The following is a 20,494-nucleotide window of genomic DNA, read 5'->3' on the forward strand; positions in this document are numbered from 1 at the left end:
CCTGAGGTCAGGAGTTCGAGACCAGCCTGGCCAACATGGTAAAAACCCCATCTCTACTAAAAATACAAAAATTAGCCAGGCGTGGTGGCGGGTGCCTATAATCCCAGCACTCGGGAGGCTGAAGCAGGAAAATCACTTGAACCCAGGAGATAGAGGATACAGTAAGCTGAGATTGCGCCACTGCATTACAGCCTGGGCAACAGAGTGAGACTCCATCTCAAAAATTTAAAAAAGGTGGCCAGGCGTGGTGGCTCATGCCTGTAATCCCAGCACTTTGGGAGGCTGAGGCGGGCAGATCACCTGAGGTCAGGAGTTCGAGACCAGCCTGACCAACATGGAGACACCCCGTCTCTACTAAAAATACAAAATTAGCCAGGTGTGGGGGCCCATGCCTGTAATCTCAGCTACTCGGGAAGCTGAGGCAGGAGAATCTCTTGAACCTGGGAGGCGGAGGTTACAGTAAGCCGAGATTGTGCCATTGCACTCCAGCCTGGGCAACAAGAGTGAAACTCTTGTCTCAAAAAAAAAAAAAAAAAAGTTTTAAAAGAAAAAAAAAAGCACTTCAAAAGCTTTTAAGCTTAAAAATGTGAAAATCTAGTGTGAATTCCTTTGAAGACTAATTACTATTTCGTGATTTAAAAAAACACTCGCCAGGCACGGTGGCTCACGCCTGTAATCCTAGCACTTTGGGAGGCCGAGGCGGGCAGATTGCCTGAATTCAGGAGTTCGAGAACAGCCTGGGCAACACAGTGAAACCCCGTCTCTAATAAAATACAAAAAATTTGCTGGGCACAGCGGCATGCGCCTGTAGTCCCAGCTACTCGGGAGGCCGAGGCAGGAAAATTGCTTGAACCCAGGAGGCGGAGGTTGCAGTGAGCCGAGATCGTACCACTGCACTCCAGCCTGGGTGACAGAGCGAGACACTGTCTCAAAAAAAAAAAAAAAACACTCGTAAGAGTGTTTTTTACCAAGAGTGTTTTACAAGATCAACTGGATCTTGACTAAGATGTTAACTGTGAACACGGATACCTGAAAGACACACTGACCTGTGAAGACCTGTATCTTCCCTGGATGACTTTTTTATAAGCAGACACACCTTCAAAAGCCATACTCAAATGGGAATCATCAAGGACCAATAACTAAGAAACAAATTACTTCTTAAATCCCTAACCTTTTGTCCAAAGCTAATTTTTATTTTTTTATTTTATTTTATTTTATTTTTTGAGACGGAGTCTTGCTCTGTCGCCCAGGCTGGAGTGCAGTGGCACAATCTCGGCTCACTGCAAGCTTCGCCTCCTGGGTTCAAGCGATTCTCCTGCCTCAGCCTCCCGGGCAGCTGGGACTACATGCACACGCCACCATGCCCAGTTAATTTTTTTATTTTTAGTAGAGACGGGGTTTCACCATATTGGCCAGGCTGGTCTCAAACTCCTAACCTCATGATCCACCCACCTTGGCCTCCCAAAGTGCTGGGATTACAGGCGTGAGCCACCGTGCCCGGCCAATCCAAAGCTAATTTTTAAAAGCCTCAAGCCACTCCAAAAGCAGGTAATATGACTTTCTTAAAAACTTAAGAAATTGACTTTTTATTAATGTACTAAGTCATTGAAAAAATTCTTTTCACTCTAGAAACATCATTTAAAAAATTACAACTCACCATATTAGAATAGCAGGCAATACGATTTATATATAGTTTTTCAATTATTTCTTTGGGGATTAAAATTTCTTCAGATTTTGCATAATCAGCTATATTCAAGGCTTCCGTGTACTGGCTTATCGAGTTGTTCCAATCACGTTCCCGATAAACGTCATTTCCTTCATTAAAAAGATTTCTCACGAGAGCACGCAAATATACCTAAAAAAAAGAAAGTTACCACTTGAAGCCTTTTATCAAACAAGATACGGTATAAGTAAATTTTAATTTTTACACCTAAAACTTCACAGGAAACAATGTGACAGAACAGCAGCATTGCTCTAAGAAATTGTGAGACGCAGCCCAAGTCACTGCTATCTCAGCTAGGGATTGAATCTTGCTTGCTTTTTCAAGGGGAAATTCAATTTCTCACTATTAAGAAAAATGCAGCAAAGTACCTTATAAATATTTGTTCACATCTCCAATTCTGTGCCCACTAGAGAAACCAAGTGGAAGCCCCAAGTCAAAGAGAATGAACAGTTTAAGGCTTTTGAGCAGTATTTCCAAATTGCCTTCCAAAAAGGCCATGATGAAAAATGTTTCTAGTGGTTTACTTTATAGCACCCATACACACTAGGTAGTGTGTGTGTGTGTACACGTGTGTGGGTACCCGTGCACATATATGTAAAATCTACCAATTTCTAGGTGGAAAATGGTATCGTTTTGTGTTTATTTTTTTTTTAATGGTATCCTCTTTGTATTTGCATGTCTTTACCAGTGAAGTTGAACTATTCTACATTTTTATGGACCCCTTGTATTTCTTTTTCTGTAAATTGCTCAGGTCATTTACTGATTTGGGGGGAGGGGGATGTTAAACTTTTTTCTTATCAAGTAAGTATACACATTCTTTTAGCATGTATAAAAGTTTGTCATTTTCCTTCATTATTTCTATCACGCTTTAGTTTAGTTCTTTTTTTTCTTTTCTTTTTTTTTTTTTGAGACAGAGTCTCACTCTGGCACCCAGGCTGGAGTGCAGTGGCACGATCTCGGCTCTCTGCGACTTCACCTCCTGAGTTCAAGTGATTCTCGTGTCTTAGCCTCCCGAGTAGCTGGGATTACAGGCACCTGCCACCACACTCAGCTAATTTTTGTATTTTTAGTAGAGACAGGGTTTCGCCATGTTGCCCAGGCTGGTCTCAAACTCCTGGTCTCAAGTGATCCGCCTGCTTCAGCCTCCGAAAATGCTGGGATTACAGGTGTGAGCCACCACGCCTGGCCATAATTTAGTATTTTAAAAGCTCTTTTTCATCACAAGATCAGAAAAATATTCAACTTGTTTTGTCTCATTTTATGAATTCCTGTCTAAGCTGATTAAATTATTTTAGAAGACTGGACGGATCAACTATTAACAAACCTCGTGACATGCCACTTAACATCTTTAGACCCCAGGTCCACATGTGCAAAATGAAACAACTGTTACAGTTTATTTCTGGCTCTAATACTTTTTTATTCCAAATCTGTTTGTAGAGAGCTAAGGAACAAGAGAGAAAAAAAGGGGAGGAGGGAGAGAGGCAGCAAGAAAGTGACATTTAGAAGCCTCAAAACCCTCAGAGGAAAAAAAACACAGGTGAACCAATAGTTAGTAGAGACAAGAGTCTGCAGTCAAAGTCCCAATAAACTGGGCTTTCTCCCTGTTCCTAAACAGCAGATCACTAGTTCTTCCCTCTTGGTATCCAGTCCCCCTTAGCTGCTGTCAGAACATCTCCTAACAGAAAAAAATGTTCCACACACTCTTTCTCAATAAATTCTGTCCCACTTATTTTCAATGACATGAGAAGTAATTTTCAAGTGGCTCAAAAGATAAATTAATTCAAAACCACCCTAATAGAGGAAAGAAAATACACGGCAACTGTGCAAGTATGCAAAAAAAGAAAAAGAAAAAGAAAAAAAAAGTCCTATACAGAAGGGGTTGGCAAACTTTTTCTGCAAATGCCCAGACAGTACATGTTTTAGGCTCCATGGGCCATATGGTCTCTGTCAAAACTACCATATGTTGCAAAAGCAGCCACAGATAATACATAAACAAATGAGTGTGGCTGTGTTCCAATAAAGCTTTATTTGCAAAAAAATAAAATAAAATAAAATAAAATAAAAGGACAGCAGGCCAGATTGGGCCCACAAGGCCATCATTTGCCAACCCCTGCTACAAATTACAGTTCACAAGCCACTTGCAGAGCTTTCAAGCAGACCTTCCCAGAGTCATTACCGCATATTGCTCCTGTGTTCCTGGATATGACAGCGGTGACCTAAGAAGAAGAAACAAATTAACTGTAATTATCAAGCTCCTTATCGGGACCTGTTCAGCCAGAAGTCATCTTAAATCTGTGGTTCCATTAGCTTGCCACTGGTTCAAGGCATATTTCAAAGACTTCCTCCTCCTTTACTACCATTATTCACAGATGACTACAGTTATGGAAAAAAAATACATATACATATATATGTGTATATATATATATATATATACTATTCCTTAGTATTTTTTAAGGACAACACTTTACTTTCAAACCTACTTCTATTTTTTAAAAACCCTAATTCTTCAACTGCCAAAAAAGAGGTTAAAAATAGTACAGAGCCACTAACAATATTTGATCCAATTTACTGCAGTATAGAGAGAATGTCTCCTTCCCAGGAAGGAACAAAGAGGCCCTTCTGCCCGGACATGTCCATCCAAACCACAGCTGTCTCATCATTGACATGCTTCAAGAAGTCCAATTAAACACTGAGCTTCTGAACAGACACGTCGGATCACAGAAGCCCTCTGTGCCGCCAGATGTTCATTTTCAGTCACTTTCCACTCAGCAGCATTGTTCATAGAACAAATTCAAATTTCTCAGTCTAACGTTTTGGGGGAGACTAACAATTGCAGCCCTAAAAGCCAGCAAAAGTAACACTTGCTTCCGAATGCAAGAATGTTCAAATGGACAAGAGAAAAAAATATTGCTAGAATATGGAGTTTCTAACCCAAATTAACTGGACCTATTAAACATGACTAAAGAGTTCTTCCTCTCCACAAAACATACATCCACACCAAAGAATTAGGACGCGGCAAGAACACAAGAACTCTGAAGCTCTTACTGTATAAACTGCAGTCCTTCCTTAATGTTCTGCTGCCTTTTTCTTCTCTCCTCGGACACACTGGACATGTTATCCCACACATCCACTTTCTAAATGAGCAATCTGGAAAGAAACAAGGCAAAAAAGCACATAAGGTACCAGGGCCCCTGGACTCCAATCAAAACACCCATAAATCCAGACCTTGTCACACAATCAGCTGTGGACACATCCATTTCTGACTTGACTCCAGGGTCCTGGACGGCAGGGACCGTACAGGAGTCATCTTTGTGGCTCCCCTGTGGTCCGGCACACCATAAGCACACCGTTTTCATATTCTTTTTTTTTTTTTTTTTGAGACGGAGTCTCGCTCCATTGCCCAGGCTGGAGTGCAGTGGCGCGATCTCGCGATCTCGGCTTACTGCAAACTCCACCTCCTGGGTTCAAGCAATTCTCCTGTCTCAGCCTCCTGAGTGGCTGGGACTCAGATGCCTGCGACCATGCCTGGCTAATTTTTGTATTTTTAGGAGAGACAGGTTTTCACCTTACTGGTCAAGCTGGTCTCGAACTCGTGACCTCAAGTGATCCACCTACCTCGGCCTCCCAAAGTGTGGGATTATAGGTGTGAGCCACGGCGCCTGGCCAGTTTTCACATTCTTTAAGGCTGAATGGCTATGCAGACTTTGTATACCCCTCCTGAGCAGTCTCCAGGAAAAAGTCATGTCTCCCCTTCCTTTCCTCTTCCCTCCTTTGGCTTCAGGTTTTGTTTTTCCCTGTCTACACGCACGCATAAGCTGTCCCTAGAACAGTTCCAGCCTTGTTTTGCTTCTGGAAGCTCTCCAGAAATAAAAAGGTTTCACATCCGCTTGCCTCCGAGGGAGTCTGACTTCCTTGTAAGCCAAGTTTAAACCTTATACATATTTTGTCCCACAAACTTCCAAAATGATTATTGTTGATACAACAGATAAAATAATGATATAAAGTTACTTCCACTGGAATTTTCTGGATATTAAAATGTTATCTTCAATATAACACTTGCAAATGTCAACACATATCATTCTTTTGGGCCCCACCTCCACTAATCAACGTTCACCGAGCAGTTCCCCAAGTTCAAGGAGAGCCAGAGAGAAGAGATCTGAGATAAAACATCATCTCCCAGTGGCCCAAACTAGAGTTCCTCAGGCTTGGCATTCTGGGCTAGCTAATTCCTTGTCTTGTGATTGCAGGATGTTGGCAGTATTTCTGCCTCTACCCACTATGCCTGTAGCCCCTCACCCCAACCCCACTCACAACCAAAAATGTCTCCAGATATCGTTAAATGTCAGGGTGGGGAAAGCACAATCAGCCCCAGTTGAGAACAACTGAGACCTAAAGTTAAGACAACATCTTACACATAAACCACGTATTTGGACCCAGGTGACAGGAAGGGAAATTCCACTCATGTTTGAAGTACATTGCTGAAATTTTTTAGTTTCATTATTGCTTGGCATTTACAGTTTTATTTTTAAATCTCATTTTTGTCAAAGTATAAGGGTGAGATGGGGGTTGGAATGTCCCAAATGCTGATAACTGGTGCTAAACCCTTTCTTCTTTGAAACACCATCAGTTCTCAATATTTTTGTCCTATAAAGTTGGTACTTTACTGAAGTGTTTACATGGGAAAGGATATGACATAGAGGACTTGCTTTAAAATACTCCAGTAACAACAAAAAAGGGGGGGGGGGGCTGGGTGTGAGGTGGGGAGGAAACAGCAGAATGCTGATAACCAGGGGAGGGTGAGAAGTGCAGGGGATTCTTCAGTACTATTCTCTGGACTTTGTATGTGTTTGAAACATTACAAAATAAGAAGTTTAAGAAGTCCATGACACTAGAGTAAAATGGCACTATTTCTGGAATGTGCTTTTAAAACAGTTTCGCCAAAAGGGGGGTAGCTGGGTGGAAATAAAACAAGAATGCCAAAAATATGGATAATGGTTCCAGCTGGATGAGGGGCATGGAAGCTCATTCCACCCTTCTAGCTACTTGGACATGTTGGCCCATGTCCTTAATAGAAATGCTTTTTTAAAAAAATTTATATTTTTTTAATTTATAAATGTTTTTTAAAAATTTATATGTACAAAATAATTTAAGGAAGCACTATTTGTAAAAGAAAAAGATTTTTTAAATTAACTCAGGCCACTCATGGTAGCTCACACCTGTAATCCCAGCACTTTGGGAGGCAAAGGCAGGAAGATCACTTGAGCCTAGGAGTTCAAGACCAACCTGGGCAACACAGGGAGACCCCCTATCTCTACAAAAAATTTTAAAAGAGGCCGGGCGCGGTGGCTCGCGCCTGTAATCCAGCACTTTGAGAGGCCGAGGCGAGTGGATCACCCAAGGTCAGGAGTTCCAGAGCAGCCTGACCAATATGGAGAAACCCCACCTCTACTGAAAATACAAAATTAGCTGGGCATGGTGGTGCATGCCTGTAATCCCAGCTATTTGGGAGGCTGAGGCAGGAGAATCACTTGAACCTGGGAGGCGGAGGTTGCAGTGAGCCAAGATCACGTCATTGCACTCCAGCCTGGGCAACAAGAGTGACACTCCATCTCAAAAAAAAAAAAAGATTGGCAGGGCACGGTGGCTCATGCCTGTAATCCCAGCACTTTGGGAGGCTGAGGTGGGCAGATCACCTGAGGTCAGGAGTTCCAGACCAGCCTGGCTAACATGGGGAAACCCCATCTCTACTAAAAATACAAAATTAGCCGGGCGTGGTGGCACATGCCTATAATCCCAGCTACTACGGAGGCTGGGGCAGGAGAATCGCTTGAACCCGGGAGGCAGAGGTTGCAGTGAGCCGAGATGGTGCCACTGCACTCCAGCCTGGGCAACAAGAGTGAAATTCCATCTCAAAATAAATAAATAAACAAAAATAACAAAGATTAGCCAGGCATGGTGGCATGCACCTGTAGTCCCAGCTACTCAGGAGGCTGAGTTGGGAGGACTGATAGAGCCTGTGAGGTCGAGGTTGCAGTGAGCTACAATCATGCCAGTGCACTCCAGCCTGGGTGACAGAGTGAGACCTTGTCTCGAAAAAATAAAAAAAAAAAGTAACCGGGTGTGGTGGTGCGTACCAGTAGTCCCAGCTACTCAGATGATGGAGGCAGGAGGATGGCTTGAACCCATGAGGTCAGGGCTGTAGTGAGCTACGATTGTGCCACTGCACTCCCGCCTGGGCAAGAGAGTGAGACCCTGTCTCAAAAATAATATTTTTTTAAAAAAACTAACCCAGTGTCTATCAAAAAGGAAATGCCTGAAGAAATTATAGGAAAAAAAAAAAAAAAGATGAGGCATTTAAGTATCCATATGACCCATTTTGTTTTGTTTTGTTTTTTGAGACAGAGTCTCACTTGTCACGCAGGCTGGAGTGCAGTGGCACGATCTCTGCTCACTGCAACCTCCGCCTCCCGGCATCACACCATTCTCCTGCCTCAGCCTCCCGAGTAGCTGGGACTACAGGCGCCCGCCACCACGCAGGGCTACTTTTTTGTATTTTTAGTAGAGACAGGGTTTCACCGTGTTAGCCAGGATGGTCTCGATCTCCTGACCTCATGATCTGCTCACCTAGGCCTCCCAAAGTGCTGGGATTACAGGCGTGAGCCACCGCGCCTGGCCGTTTTGTATTTTTTTAAAGTGACGGGTAGGTATATATATTGACATATGCTTGTGTAGACATAAAATAGTCCCAGATGGAATCATGGGAGACTACAGCAGTAGTAGAAGACTGAGGCTGGAAAAGGGGTAGGACGAGGTCTTTTCAATCTATGTGTTCAAAACTTTTGTTTTATTTGGAGCCACGTAAATGAATTACCTCTGTACAAAAATTAAACAAATTTTTAAAGTTTATGTATCCTCTGAGCCCTTCCTTGGAAAGATGACTTAAGGGACCACCAGGCTTTTGTTTGTTTTAGCTAAAACAGGGCAATTTACTTAGAGTTCGAACTTTAGAGTTCAGAGGAACCCAGAGTAGTATTCAGGATGCCAGAGCAGTCAGGCCAGAGGGAGGGAACAAAAGAAAAGGATGTCTGAAACCAGGACGATGGCCACACAGTTCAGTGAATGATGTATCTTTCTCTCAGCCTCTATCTAGCCAAGGTAGGGAATTGGTTTGAGGTTGACTCAAAAAGTTAATCTGCTGGCTAAGAATGGACTCCTGGGTAGTGATATCTGCCAAGTTTATAGCCTTAAAGCTATTTTCCCCAGAAAGTGTTAGAGAACCTTGAACCTCAACCTTATACACAAAAGGCGTGTGGCAAAGAGCTGACACCACAAGTAAGTGATTGAAAGGAAACGGAAAATGGATACAGATGTTTTTAATGCACAAAATACACCCCTTTAGCTGTTTATAGATCTAGGATCACAATATCAGGCAATATTTGAATATAATATGACAGAGTATTTCATGTTCAGTAGTTTTTTAAGTTTCCCCAAAAACTTTTATTTTGAAAGTTCTCAAACACACAGTAAAGTTAAAAACAATTATAATACTGTATGCCCAAACCCACAATTAATATTTTGTGAGATCACATCTGCCCATCTTTATCTACCTGCTCATCCTTCTGTTCATTCATCAGTCCGTCTTACTGTTTTAATAAATTTCAAAGTCAGCTGCAGATACCTAAACATCTCAGCACACACATAATTAAGTAGAGATCAATATTTGTTTACAGTTTTGTTTTTTAAGGTAAAACACACAAATCTTAATGTGAGTTTTGACAAACTCATGTGACCCAGAGCCCTATCAGGATATAGACCAGCACCTTGGGAGGCCAAGGCAGGAGGATCATTTGAGCCCAGGAGTATGAAACCAGCCTGGGCAAGATGGAGAGACCCCATCTCTACAAAAAAATAAGCCAGGTGTGGTGGTACGTGCCTGTAGTCCTAGCTACTCAGGAGGCTAAGGCAAGAGGACTGATTAAGCCCAGGAGTTGGAGGCTGCAGTGAGCTGCCGACCGCGCCACTACAACCCAACCTGGGCAACAGAACAAGATCTTGTCTCTTAAATAAAGAAAAGATATAGACCATTAACTGTCACTCTACAAAGTTCCCTCATGCCCCTTCCCCAAACCACTACTGTAATTTCTTTTTTCCTCACCATTGATTAGTTTTACCTGTGAAATAATCTCCCCCCAACACACACCCCTTTGTGTGTGTGTTTTTGTTTTGTTTTGTTTTGTTTTTGACACAAGGTCTTACCCTGTCATCCAGGCTAGAGTACAGTGGTGTGATCACAGCTCACTGCAACCTCAAACTTCCGGTCTCAAGCGATCCTCCCTCATCAGCCTCCTGAGTAGCTGAGACTACAAGTGTGCCACCATGCTCAGCTAATTTTTTTAATTTTACAGGGATTAAAAGCACAGGGACTGGCCAGGCACAGTGGCTCACGTCTGTAATCCCAGCACTTTGGGAGGCCGAGGCGGGCAGATCACCTGAGGTCAGGAGTTCGAGACCAGCCTGGCCAACGTGGTGAAACCCCGTCTCTACTAAAAATACAAACATTAGCCGGGCATGGTGGCAGGTGCCTGTAATCCCAGCTACTCGGAAGGCTGAGGCAGGAGAATCGTTTGAACCCAGGAGGCAGAGGTTGCACTGAGCCAAGATCGCACCATTGCACTCCAGCCTGGGGGACAAGAGCAAGACTTCGTTTCCAAAGAAAAAAAAAAAAGCACAGGGATTACAGGTGTGAGCCCCCTCGTCCAGCCCCATACTCCTTTTTTTAAAGAAAGAAAAAGACGTTTAAAAATATACCATCTTATTTTTGGATCCTGTTAAAATCTAGCCTCAATTTTAAAGAAAGAAAGAATTTTACAAAGTTAACCCAACAGTCTCTTTTCTTACTCAGTCTCAGCAGCACTCCCTCCCAGGGGCCCCTCCCTTCAACTTCCACCTCACAGCCTTGGCTAGGTTTGTCCCCACCTCACAGGCCACTCTGTCTCCTGCAAGCTGAGGCTCCATCTCCACAGACCTCTCACCTTGAGAGCCCTGAGGACCCACTCTTGAGATCTCCCCGAGCCATACTCTCCCATAGAGGTCCTCCCTCCATCAGATGTCAAATGCCCTCATCTAGGGCCCCATGACAACTCTCACGTCCATCCCCAGGCAGACCCTCTGGCCTGTTTGACAGTTCCATTTGAATTTCTCACAGACGTCCTAAACTGTTCATTTTAACATGACAGTGAAAAGGAATGTCTCCTTCCCATCCTATCACTTAGCCGCCCATTTGCCCTTCCGCCCGTTTGCCCTCCTGGAGGGCCACCAACCACTGTTACCAGTCTCAGAAAAGTCCAGACAAATATATTGCTTTCTTTTTTTTCTTTCTTTCTTTTTTTTTTTTTGAGACGCAGTCTCCCTCTGTTGCCCAGGCTGGAGTGTAGTGGCGTGATCTCGGCTCAATACAACCTCCGCCTCCTGGGTTCAAGCGATTATCCTGCCTCAGCCGCCCCAGTAGCTGGGATTACAGGTACGCACCACCACACCCAGCTAATTTTTGTATTTTTAGTAGAGATGGGGTTTCACCATGTTGGTCAGGCTGGTCTCGAACTCCTGACCTCGTGATCTGCCTGCCTCAGCCTCCCAAAGTGCTGGGATTACAGGCGTGAGCCACCACGCTCGGCCTGACAAAGATATTCTATAGAACGATTCTGTATCTTGATTGTGGGAGTGGTTACATGAATTTATGCATGGGATAAAACTGCATAATACTACACACACACACACACAGGCACGCACAACCACACACACACAAGTGCTGCTTAAAACCCAGTGAGGCCCATAGTTTGGTTAACAGTATTATACTAATGTCAATTTCCTGGTTGTGACAGTGTGCTACAGTTATATGTCACCATTGAAGGAAGAGGGGGTGAAGGGTTCATGGGACTCCATGTACTACTTTTGCAACTTCCTGTGAGTCTATAATTATTTCAAAATAAAAAGGTAAAAGTATTCTGTGTATACGTTTGTTTGTTTTTAATTTTTTTTTGAGACAAATTCTCGCTGTCACCCAGGCTGGAGTGCAATAGCACAATCTCCAGCCTCCGCTTCCTGGGTTCAAGCAATTCTACTGCCTCAGCCTCCCAAGTAGCTGGGATTACAGGCGCACGTCACCAGGCCTGGCTAATTTTTGTATTTTTGTAGAGATGGGGTTTCACCATGTTGGCCAGGCTGGTCTTGAACTCCTGACCTCAGGTGATCGGCCTGCCTTGGCCTCCCAAAGTGCTGGAATAACAGGCATGAGCCACTGCGCCCAGCCGTGCATATGTTCTTTTTTATTCAAACTGGAGCTACCAGTGAGTTCTGTACCCCACTGTCTTTATGTAGTATCTAATCAGTGTGTTCGTTTTCAAAACACACAGCGTTCTATGATATGGTTGTACCATAATTTTACCAGGCCTCTGGTGATGGACCTTCTGGTTGTTTCCAATCTTTAAAGGTCACCATGTACACGGGGCATTTCATACACATCTAAGTATCCCTTTAAAGAACTTTTATAGGATAGGCCGGCCATGGTGGCTCACACCTGTAATCCCAGCACTTTGGGAGGCCGAGGCAGGCAGATCACTTGAAGTCAGGAGTTCCAGACCAGCCCAGCCAACATGGTGAAACCCCATCTCTACTAAAAATACAAAAATTAACCGGGTGTGGAGGCATACACCTGTAATCCCAGCTACTCGAGATGATAAGGCAGGAGAATAGCTGGAACCCGGGAGGTGCAGGCTGCAGCAAGCAAGGATCATGCCACTGCATTCCACCTGAACCACAGAGTGAGACTCCATCTCAAAAAAAAAAAAAAAGAATTTCTAAAGGATAAAGGGCATATGTATTTGTTTATTTTGCCAGCTATTGCCACAATACACCAAATGATTCTCCCACCAACAATGCAGAAGATTCCTGGTTCACCACTTCACCCAGGCATCAAATGTGTGCATCCTTCTGAACCAAAAAAGTGAGAAACAGTGTGGCAATGTGATGAGGCCATGTTTGTTTTAATCTATCATTAGCAAGGCTCAGCGTCCTTTCAAATTTAAGAATCATCTGTACTTCCTTGTCTGTGAATTGTTTGCTCATACCCTCTGCTCATTTTTCTTCCAGGCTGAGCTTTACTTATTTATGGAAGCTCTTTATATGTTGAGGAAAATAGTCCTTTCTGATGTTATTGGTATTTTTTCCAATTTGATGTCAATCTTTTGACTTTGGTTATTTTTGACAGCAAAGGTGTTGTCGTCGTCGTCGTTGTTGTTGTTGTTTGAGACGGAGTTTCACTCTTATTGCCCAGGCTGGAGTGCAATGGCACGATCTCGGCTCATTGCAACCTCCGCCTCCCAGGTTCAACCGATTCTTCTGCCTCAGCCTCCCGAGTAGCTGCGATTACAGGCACACGCCAAAACGCCCGGCTAATTTTGTATTTTTAGTAGAGATGAGGTTTCTCCATGTTGGTCCAGCTGGTCTTGAACTCCCGACCTCAGGTGATCTGCCCACCTCGGTCTCTCCCAGGAGGCAGAGGTTGCAGTGAGCCAAGATTGCGCCACTACACTCCAGCCTGGGCCACAGAGCAACATTCTGCCTCAAAAATAAATAGATAAATAAAACAAGTAAAAAATAAAAATAAAAATCAGCCCAGACTGGTGGCACCTGCTTGTATGTAGTCTCAGCTACTCAGAGGCTAAGGGAGGAAGATCGCTTAAGCCCAGGTCTTCAAGGCTCAGCAAGCTATAATCACACCACTGCACTCCAGCCTGGGGTACAGAGCAAGACCCTGTCTCTAAAATAAATTTTTAAAACACACACACACACACACACACACACACATCCCAATGCTTGCACTCTGCTTAAGACCCTTCAGCGGTTGCTTGGGACGCTGGATGAAGCCTTGCCTCCGTACGGTGACCTAGCAGACCCCCATCCCCAAGCCACGCAGCTCCCGCCTCCCCCAGCTTCACACATGAGGCTCCCGTCACACTGGCCTTTTAAGAGCTCCCAGAACAAGTCAGGCACTCCATGCTTCTAAGTCACTGTGTTTGTTGTTCCCTCTGCCCAAAATACACTTCCCAGCTCTTCACAGAGCTGCCTCCCTTTCATCCATCCACAAGTGGGCTTAAATAACACTGTTAGGTACCTTCCCTTGCCACCCTAAATTGCTGCCTCACCCCAGTCTCACCCCTCTTATTCACTTCAGCAGGTACCTGGTACTTCTCATGCTTCATTGTAAGAACAAGATCTGGGTCCAGCTCAACAAATACTTGAACAAAGAACGAAGTAAGCAGCCCAGTGTAAAGAGAATGCCTCATACAAAGTTCAGAGGCCCAGGAGATAGAAGCTGGTAAAACCATTCACAAGAAGCAAGCGTGAAGAAGGAGGGTGCCCAGTAGGAAATGACTGCATGCAAACAGAGCTGCTTATGGTGGGGCTCGGCCCCCAACCCTTTGGGGAAACAAGGTGGGAAGTGAATTAATATAGTGGGAACTGCCTGGAGACAGCGACGGAAAAAAACCTGAAACCATAAGGGATTCCTCAAGATATACAATGACAAGTTTCACTGATCCCCTCTTCTCCTAAATAAAAAAGAATTCCAGGGAAGAAGGCACTTTGTTTTTTTGTTTTGTCTTTGAAACAGTGTCTCCCTGTGTTGCCCAGGCTGCAGTACAGTGGCACAATCATAGCTCACTGCAGCCTCAACCTCCAGAGCTCAATCTTCCCACCTCAGCCTCCCAAGTAGCTGGAACTACAAGCACATGCCACTATACCTGAATAATTTTTGTATTTTTTGTAGAGACAGAGTCCCACTATATTGCCCAGGCTGTTCTCAAACTTCCAGGCTCAAGCAATCCACCCACCTTAGCCTCCCAAAGTATTGGGATTACAAGCGTGACCTGTGTCTGGCCCAAGGAGAGATACTTTGAACAGTTCATTTTAAAGCAAGAAACTCAATTAAATAAGAATTTCATTAAATTAACTGAACTCTTACAAACTGGAATATCATCTCTCTGGGATCAGCTGATTTAAAATTTGTTACTAATCTTGAAGTTATGTAAGATCTCAAGGTATCCTGGATCTTCAGAACTCCCTTACTATTTACTCAGTGCCTGGTAGGTTAAACTCATTATCCCAAAGTCTAGTACAATGTTGGTAACTAGACAAATAAATCCACATCCATGAGCTTTTGACCTTACATGGTAACTTTAGAAACTAGCTCACATTAACAGAAGACATCAAGGTAAGGGAAATGTGACTGCAACATACTGAGACAGAAATAGTAGCTCTTACTGGACTCCAGGCACTGTTCTACATGCTTTATACGTATTAAGTCATTTAATCCTCCTGCTAACCTTAAGTGACAGGTACTATAAAGAAACTGAAATACAGATAAGTGACGCAGCTGGCCCAGGATTACAGCTAGGAAGTAGCAGAGCTCGATTTCAAAGGCAGACAGCCTGGCTCCAAGCCTGAGAGCCTATCCACCTGGCTCTTCTGCACATTACGTGCCAAAGACGCCTGGAGGGGAGTGAGCATCTGTCTAGGGTGGACCTGGGCTGGGCTCTGAAAGACAAATATGGCTCTGATGAACAGGTGGGCACTTTAAAGCCATTCAGGAGAAATGAAAGAAACACACGCATGCGTGTGCACTTGTATACACAAAAAGATATGCTCAACAGACGTCATTTAATGCAACTCAGACAAAGCAGAGGGCTTTCACAGGAATGCAGTAGGCCAGGAGTCTGGACATCACTCCAGGGAAAATCTTTCAAGGGGATCTGCTCCACCCAGAACATAATGTATTTAAATACAAATAATATTAAAACAGCCTTACTTACAAGATGTACTAACACAGGACCAAAGTCTCCCAGTAAAGGCAGTGCAGAGGTCACCTAGCACAGCATTTGTACTTTTGCCTAAAAACGTATCCCTACATTTCAAGTGAAAAATTACAGGCTGGGTGCAGTGGCTCATGCCTGTAATCCCAACATTTTGGGAGGCTGAGGTGGGAGGATCGCTTCAGGCCAGGAGTTTGAGACCAGCCTAGGCAACATAGGAGACCCCATCTCTATAAAAATGTTTAAAAAATTAAATGGGCATGGTGGTGTACACTGTAGTGCCAGCTACTCGGGAGACTGAGGCAGAAGGATTGCTTGAGGCCAGGAGTTTGAGGTCACAGCAAACTATGACTATGCCACTATACTCCAACCTGGGTGTCAGAGCAAGATCCTGTCTCAAAAAAAAAGGGGGTGGGGGGGAGGAAAAATGATACATTCCACTCCATATTCAATTCTATCCCCAGACTGAAGCCTGTCTGTGTAATATTAATAGCTTTAAAACAACAACTACGAAGTAGTTAAAGTATCATTATTGTCATCCTTATTTGGCAACAGTATATTAACTGGCTCTTGCAACACTTACAAAAGCACCTGGGGCACAACGCAAGCCTCAGAAGGCTGCAAACCCAGATGGTAAGACATTCAAGTTGTTGAAGGTCCTACTGGATACTTTATGAAACAGTTTCTCCCTTTTACTGAAAAGGAAAATTTCATGAGAGACAGTATGCCAAACAACAGCAGGAAGGTAATGTTACATTTTGGCTGGAGTTCTTCCCCCCACAGGAACTATTCACTTTGAAATTGCTGTCAGATTTCAGATTCAGTAAGATACAAAGTCTGTGAAGAGCCTGAAGAGCCTCCCTCTGCGAAGAGGCTCCGCCTGCCAAGAGCCTCCCTCGGCACCCACGCCCTGCTAAGTGGTGGTTCCCAGGAACATCTCATCTTATCTATGACCTCTGTATGGAAGAACTCAACAGGAATATTTCATGTAAAAGCTTCATGACAAATGATTTGCCTGGGGACACTGACACCACGACGTACCCAAGACCGCCAGCCGATGAAGTCTTCCCAACCAAGTAACCCCAACACACTCTCACCTTCTTACCAAATGTGCCAGATTAATGTCCTGCTCCAAATTCAGGCCTTTTCAGAAAACATAAAGCTTCCCGCTTTCTATTTGTGAAAAAGTAACCTCGTTGCTTTACATAAACGAAAATCACCTCATTTAATACGCCTTTTGTGTACATGTAAATTAAAACATGTTATCACTAGCAGCAATTTTTAAACTTCCGGATTAATACTTTAATACTTCTCTCCTCCTTAAAAATTATCTAAAATTTCTTCTTGATTTGCCAACACCTCACACTTTAAGTAATTTTCATAAGAATTCTGGAGAAAAATATTTTCACTAGAAAAAAAAACAAAACAAAACAGAACACTTCCAGACGTTATCCAGAAGACAAAAGTTTGCTCACATCATACCGTCTCTAGAAAGCCCTTTCTAGGGTATCTGTGGCAACAGGATACAGACATCTTTTGTTTCTTTCTTCCTTTACTGAAATGCTCAAAACTTTCCAACAGTCACTCTCACCATCCCTGGAGTTGAGAGTTTCTATAATTGATTCTCTTCCACTTAAAATGACAATTTAACCCACTCCAACTGGCAGGTTTTAAAATCAGTCAAAACTAAGAATTGTGGAACAATGTGGCTGACAAGCCACCATTCTTATTTGCAAAAACTGACAGAATCTGGGGAATGGCAAGGAAAGAGGGTGTAGGTCTGTGTAAAACCCCCAACGAAAAGTCACAGTAACATGAAGAAAGGCAGGAATTCTCCACTTCGTTTGGATGGCAGAAAATCAATGGGCTCTTTGTAGAATAAACACACACACACAAACACACACGCACAAATATTGATAATATTCAGCCTCAATAACTCATGATCTCATCCTGAGACAAACCTCATACAACTATTTGTAGCCTCCAGCATACAGCAGATAGGGAAAATTTTTCAACAGGGAAAATACTGTCCATTAACTTGAATTATTCTGCAAATTAGGACAAGACCCATTGTGCAATTCAGTTCAACAGTTTGGCTCAGTATGAGAAGGAAGAGGCAGTGGATTCTTTGAGAGCTTAAGGGAAGGAGGCCACATGCCATCAGAGAAGCAGGAAAGATAAGCAGATAGACATGTCTTCTCAGGGCCACCACCCATTCAGATGCCCCAGCTGCGCGCTGTCCAGTCGAAATATTGTACAAAATATATTACACAAAATAAGCCATACGTGTCATTGTATGTATGTATGTATGTACGTACGCATGTATGTGGAGAGGGAGTCTCGCTCTGTTGCCCAGGGAGGAGTGCAGTGGCACAATCTCGGCTCACTGCAACCTCTGCCTCCCGGTTCAAACGATTCTCCTGCCTCAGCCTCCCCAGTAGCTGGGATTATAGGCGCCTGCCACCACGCCTGGCTAATTTTTGTATTTTTACTAGAGACGGGGTTTCTCCATGTTGGCCAGGCTGGTCTCGGAATTCCTGACCTCAGGTGATCCACACACCTCGGCCTCCCAAAGTGCTGGGATTACAGACGTTGAGCCACCCCGCCCGGCCCGTATATGTCATTTTAAATTTCCAAATAGCCACACTAAAAAAAGAGAAAAAGAAAAGCAGTGAGATTAACTTTTGTTTTTTTATTTGTTTGCTTTGAGACAGTGTCCCAGGCTGGAGCACAAAGGCACAATCTCAGCTCACCGAAGCCTCAATCTCCTGGGCTCAAGGGATTCTCCCACCCCAGCCTTCCGAGTAGCAGATTCTCCCACCTCAGCTTCCCGAGTAGCTGACCACCGGCGTGCGCCACCACGCCCAGTTAAGTAGAGACAGGGGTCTCACTATGTTGCTGAGGCTGGTCTTGAATTCCTGCACTCAAAAGATCCTCCTGCCTCAGCCTCCCAAAGTTTTGGGATGACAGGCATGAGCCACTGCATCCTGCCAAGATTAATTTTAATGATCTATTTTCGTTAATCCAATTTGTCCCAAACATGACCATCTCAACATGCATTTAAGTATAAAAGATTACCAATGACATCTTTTACTTTCTTTCTCATCTTAAGTTTTTAAAATCAGATGTACGTTTCACAGCTGGGACCGCAACTGAAACTGGCCCCATTTCGTGGGCTCCATCGTCCCAAAACGGCGGGGGGTCAGTGGCCACCGTACTGGGCATGGCAAGGTCCTTCGTGGTTCAATACCGAATACGGGCAACTCCTTTTCATCCCTAGACAGGTGGGGACAGGAAAATACCCAACTCCTGGCAAATCCACCCAGTCCCGACTCAGGCTCGACCTCGGAGGCCCCGGCCGGGCCTCAGGCGGCCCCACCCCTTTGCTGCCCAGGCCTGACCGGAAGCCCCGCTAATGGGAACTGACAGGTCCCGGTCCCGGTCCTCCCGGGCGGCGCCCCCGCCTCTGCGGACCCCAAGGCCTCTCCCCGCCCGGCCCAGGGCTGCACCCCGCGCGAAAAAATAAAAAAATCAGAAAGGGGGGTAAAAAAGAGGGATGAGCCCCAAATTAATGCGCCAAGCTCTCCGCCGGCATCCTTCCCGCCCCCAAGCCCAAGACGCTGAATCGGGATCCCCGCGATCACCAGAGCAGACAGAAATAACCAAAAAAAAATTTTTTTTTAGTGAAATCACCAAAAAGGAGACATTTTGCCGAGGGAATGGCAGGCAGAAGTGGGTCACGTTATTCTCGGTGGGGGAAGGGGACGGCGCGCCCACCCGTCCCTCCGCGCGCACAGGCCCCGGCCCGGCTCCTCTCAGGGTCCTCTCGGGTCCGCGGGCCCCGGACCCCGCCGCCCCTCCCCCGCCCCGCCCGCCGTCCGTTAACGGCCGCGCGCGAGCACGAGGCGGCGGCGCGCGCGGGGGGGGGGCGCGGGCGCGCGCGTTTCCTTCATGCCCGGCGGCGTCCCCCTACCTGTGGGGACGACGCGCCGGCCGGCGGCAGAAGGCAGGCGGAGGCGGGCGGCGGCAGGCGGGCAGCGGTGGCGGCGGCGGCGGCGGGGCCTGGGTGCTCGCTCGCAGCTCTCCCTCGGTTAGCGGCGGCGGCAGCGGCGGCGGCTCGGTTGCGCCCGCGGCGGCGCCCTCTAGCGGCGGGAGGCCGCGCTTGCCGCCCGGGAGACGCCGCCATTGGCTGCGCTGGAGCTACGGGCTGGGGGCGGTGGCGCCACGTCTGACTGGGGGCAGGGACCTGGGCGCGCCGTTCAATCCGGAGCCCCGGCGTCGACGCGCGGCCCACTGGGTGAGCCAATGGGAAGGCCACGTTGCGCACTGGACGCGCTCGGACTCAAGACGGATTAACCAGCACCGGGGTTTTCTGGGGCCTCGCCCGGGCCGCGGCCTGAGCAGAAGCGCTAGGAGGTAGAACAGCGTCCAGCGGGGAGAGGAGCTAGAGTCGGCATCGGGAAGCCCACCCTGGAGCCTGCTTAGCTTGACGAGCCCTCAACCGGGGCGCCCTGCTCTGCGAAGAGTAACCCTGCATCCTCAGAACAACCGTGATTGTCCTCATTTCTACATATGAGGAACGGAGGCGCGGAGCCCCACGGCAGCCGGGGATCCAAAGACAGCCTCCCTCCAGTTCCATCTGCCGGCTCTTGGAAGGCCTGGATCCCTGTCCTTCAGGGCCCAGCCCAAATGCCGCCTCGTCCATCTGCATTTTACGGCCAGGTGCCCCGCTGCGGGCACGGCTTCTTGTAAAATGCTCAGCTCAGCAGTGGGCGAGGCAGGGTCCCTGCCCCATGGGATGGAGGGCGGAGATCAGGACCCACAAGAGCCCAAAGAAGACCATTTTGGTCGGTGAAGACCAAAGAAATTCAAGCAGGAGGATGTGACAGGAGCTTTTGGGAAA

At 45.8% G+C, this 20,494-nt stretch overlaps 1 protein-coding gene across 3 annotated transcripts in view; it reads right to left on the reverse strand.

Moving 5' to 3' along the window:
* The window catches only part of ZC3H7A (zinc finger CCCH-type containing 7A), a 47,036-nt gene extending 27,307 nt beyond the window's left edge, over positions 1–19,729 (reverse strand). For 2 of the 3 annotated variants that reach the window (XM_034939796.3, XM_063598375.1), the window contains exons 1-4: positions 19,565–19,729; positions 4,769–4,870; positions 3,900–3,939; positions 1,658–1,855 (exon numbers count right to left, since the gene is read on the reverse strand). In XM_034939796.3, coding sequence (XP_034795687.1) covers positions 1,658–1,855; positions 3,900–3,939; positions 4,769–4,836 — 306 coding nt within the window. In that variant the 5' untranslated portion in view covers positions 4,837–4,870; positions 19,565–19,729. Of the gene's footprint in view, positions 1–1,657; positions 1,856–3,899; positions 3,940–4,768; positions 4,871–4,948; positions 8,151–19,564 lie in introns of those variants that run through there. The other variant, XM_034939797.3, reaches the window with a different exon arrangement.
* Between the last annotated feature and the right edge of the window lie 765 nt (positions 19,730–20,494).

This window comes from Pan paniscus, chromosome 18 (assembly GCF_029289425.2).
Source record: "Pan paniscus chromosome 18, NHGRI_mPanPan1-v2.0_pri, whole genome shotgun sequence".
In the NCBI taxonomy this organism is placed as follows: domain Eukaryota; kingdom Metazoa; phylum Chordata; class Mammalia; order Primates; family Hominidae; genus Pan; species Pan paniscus.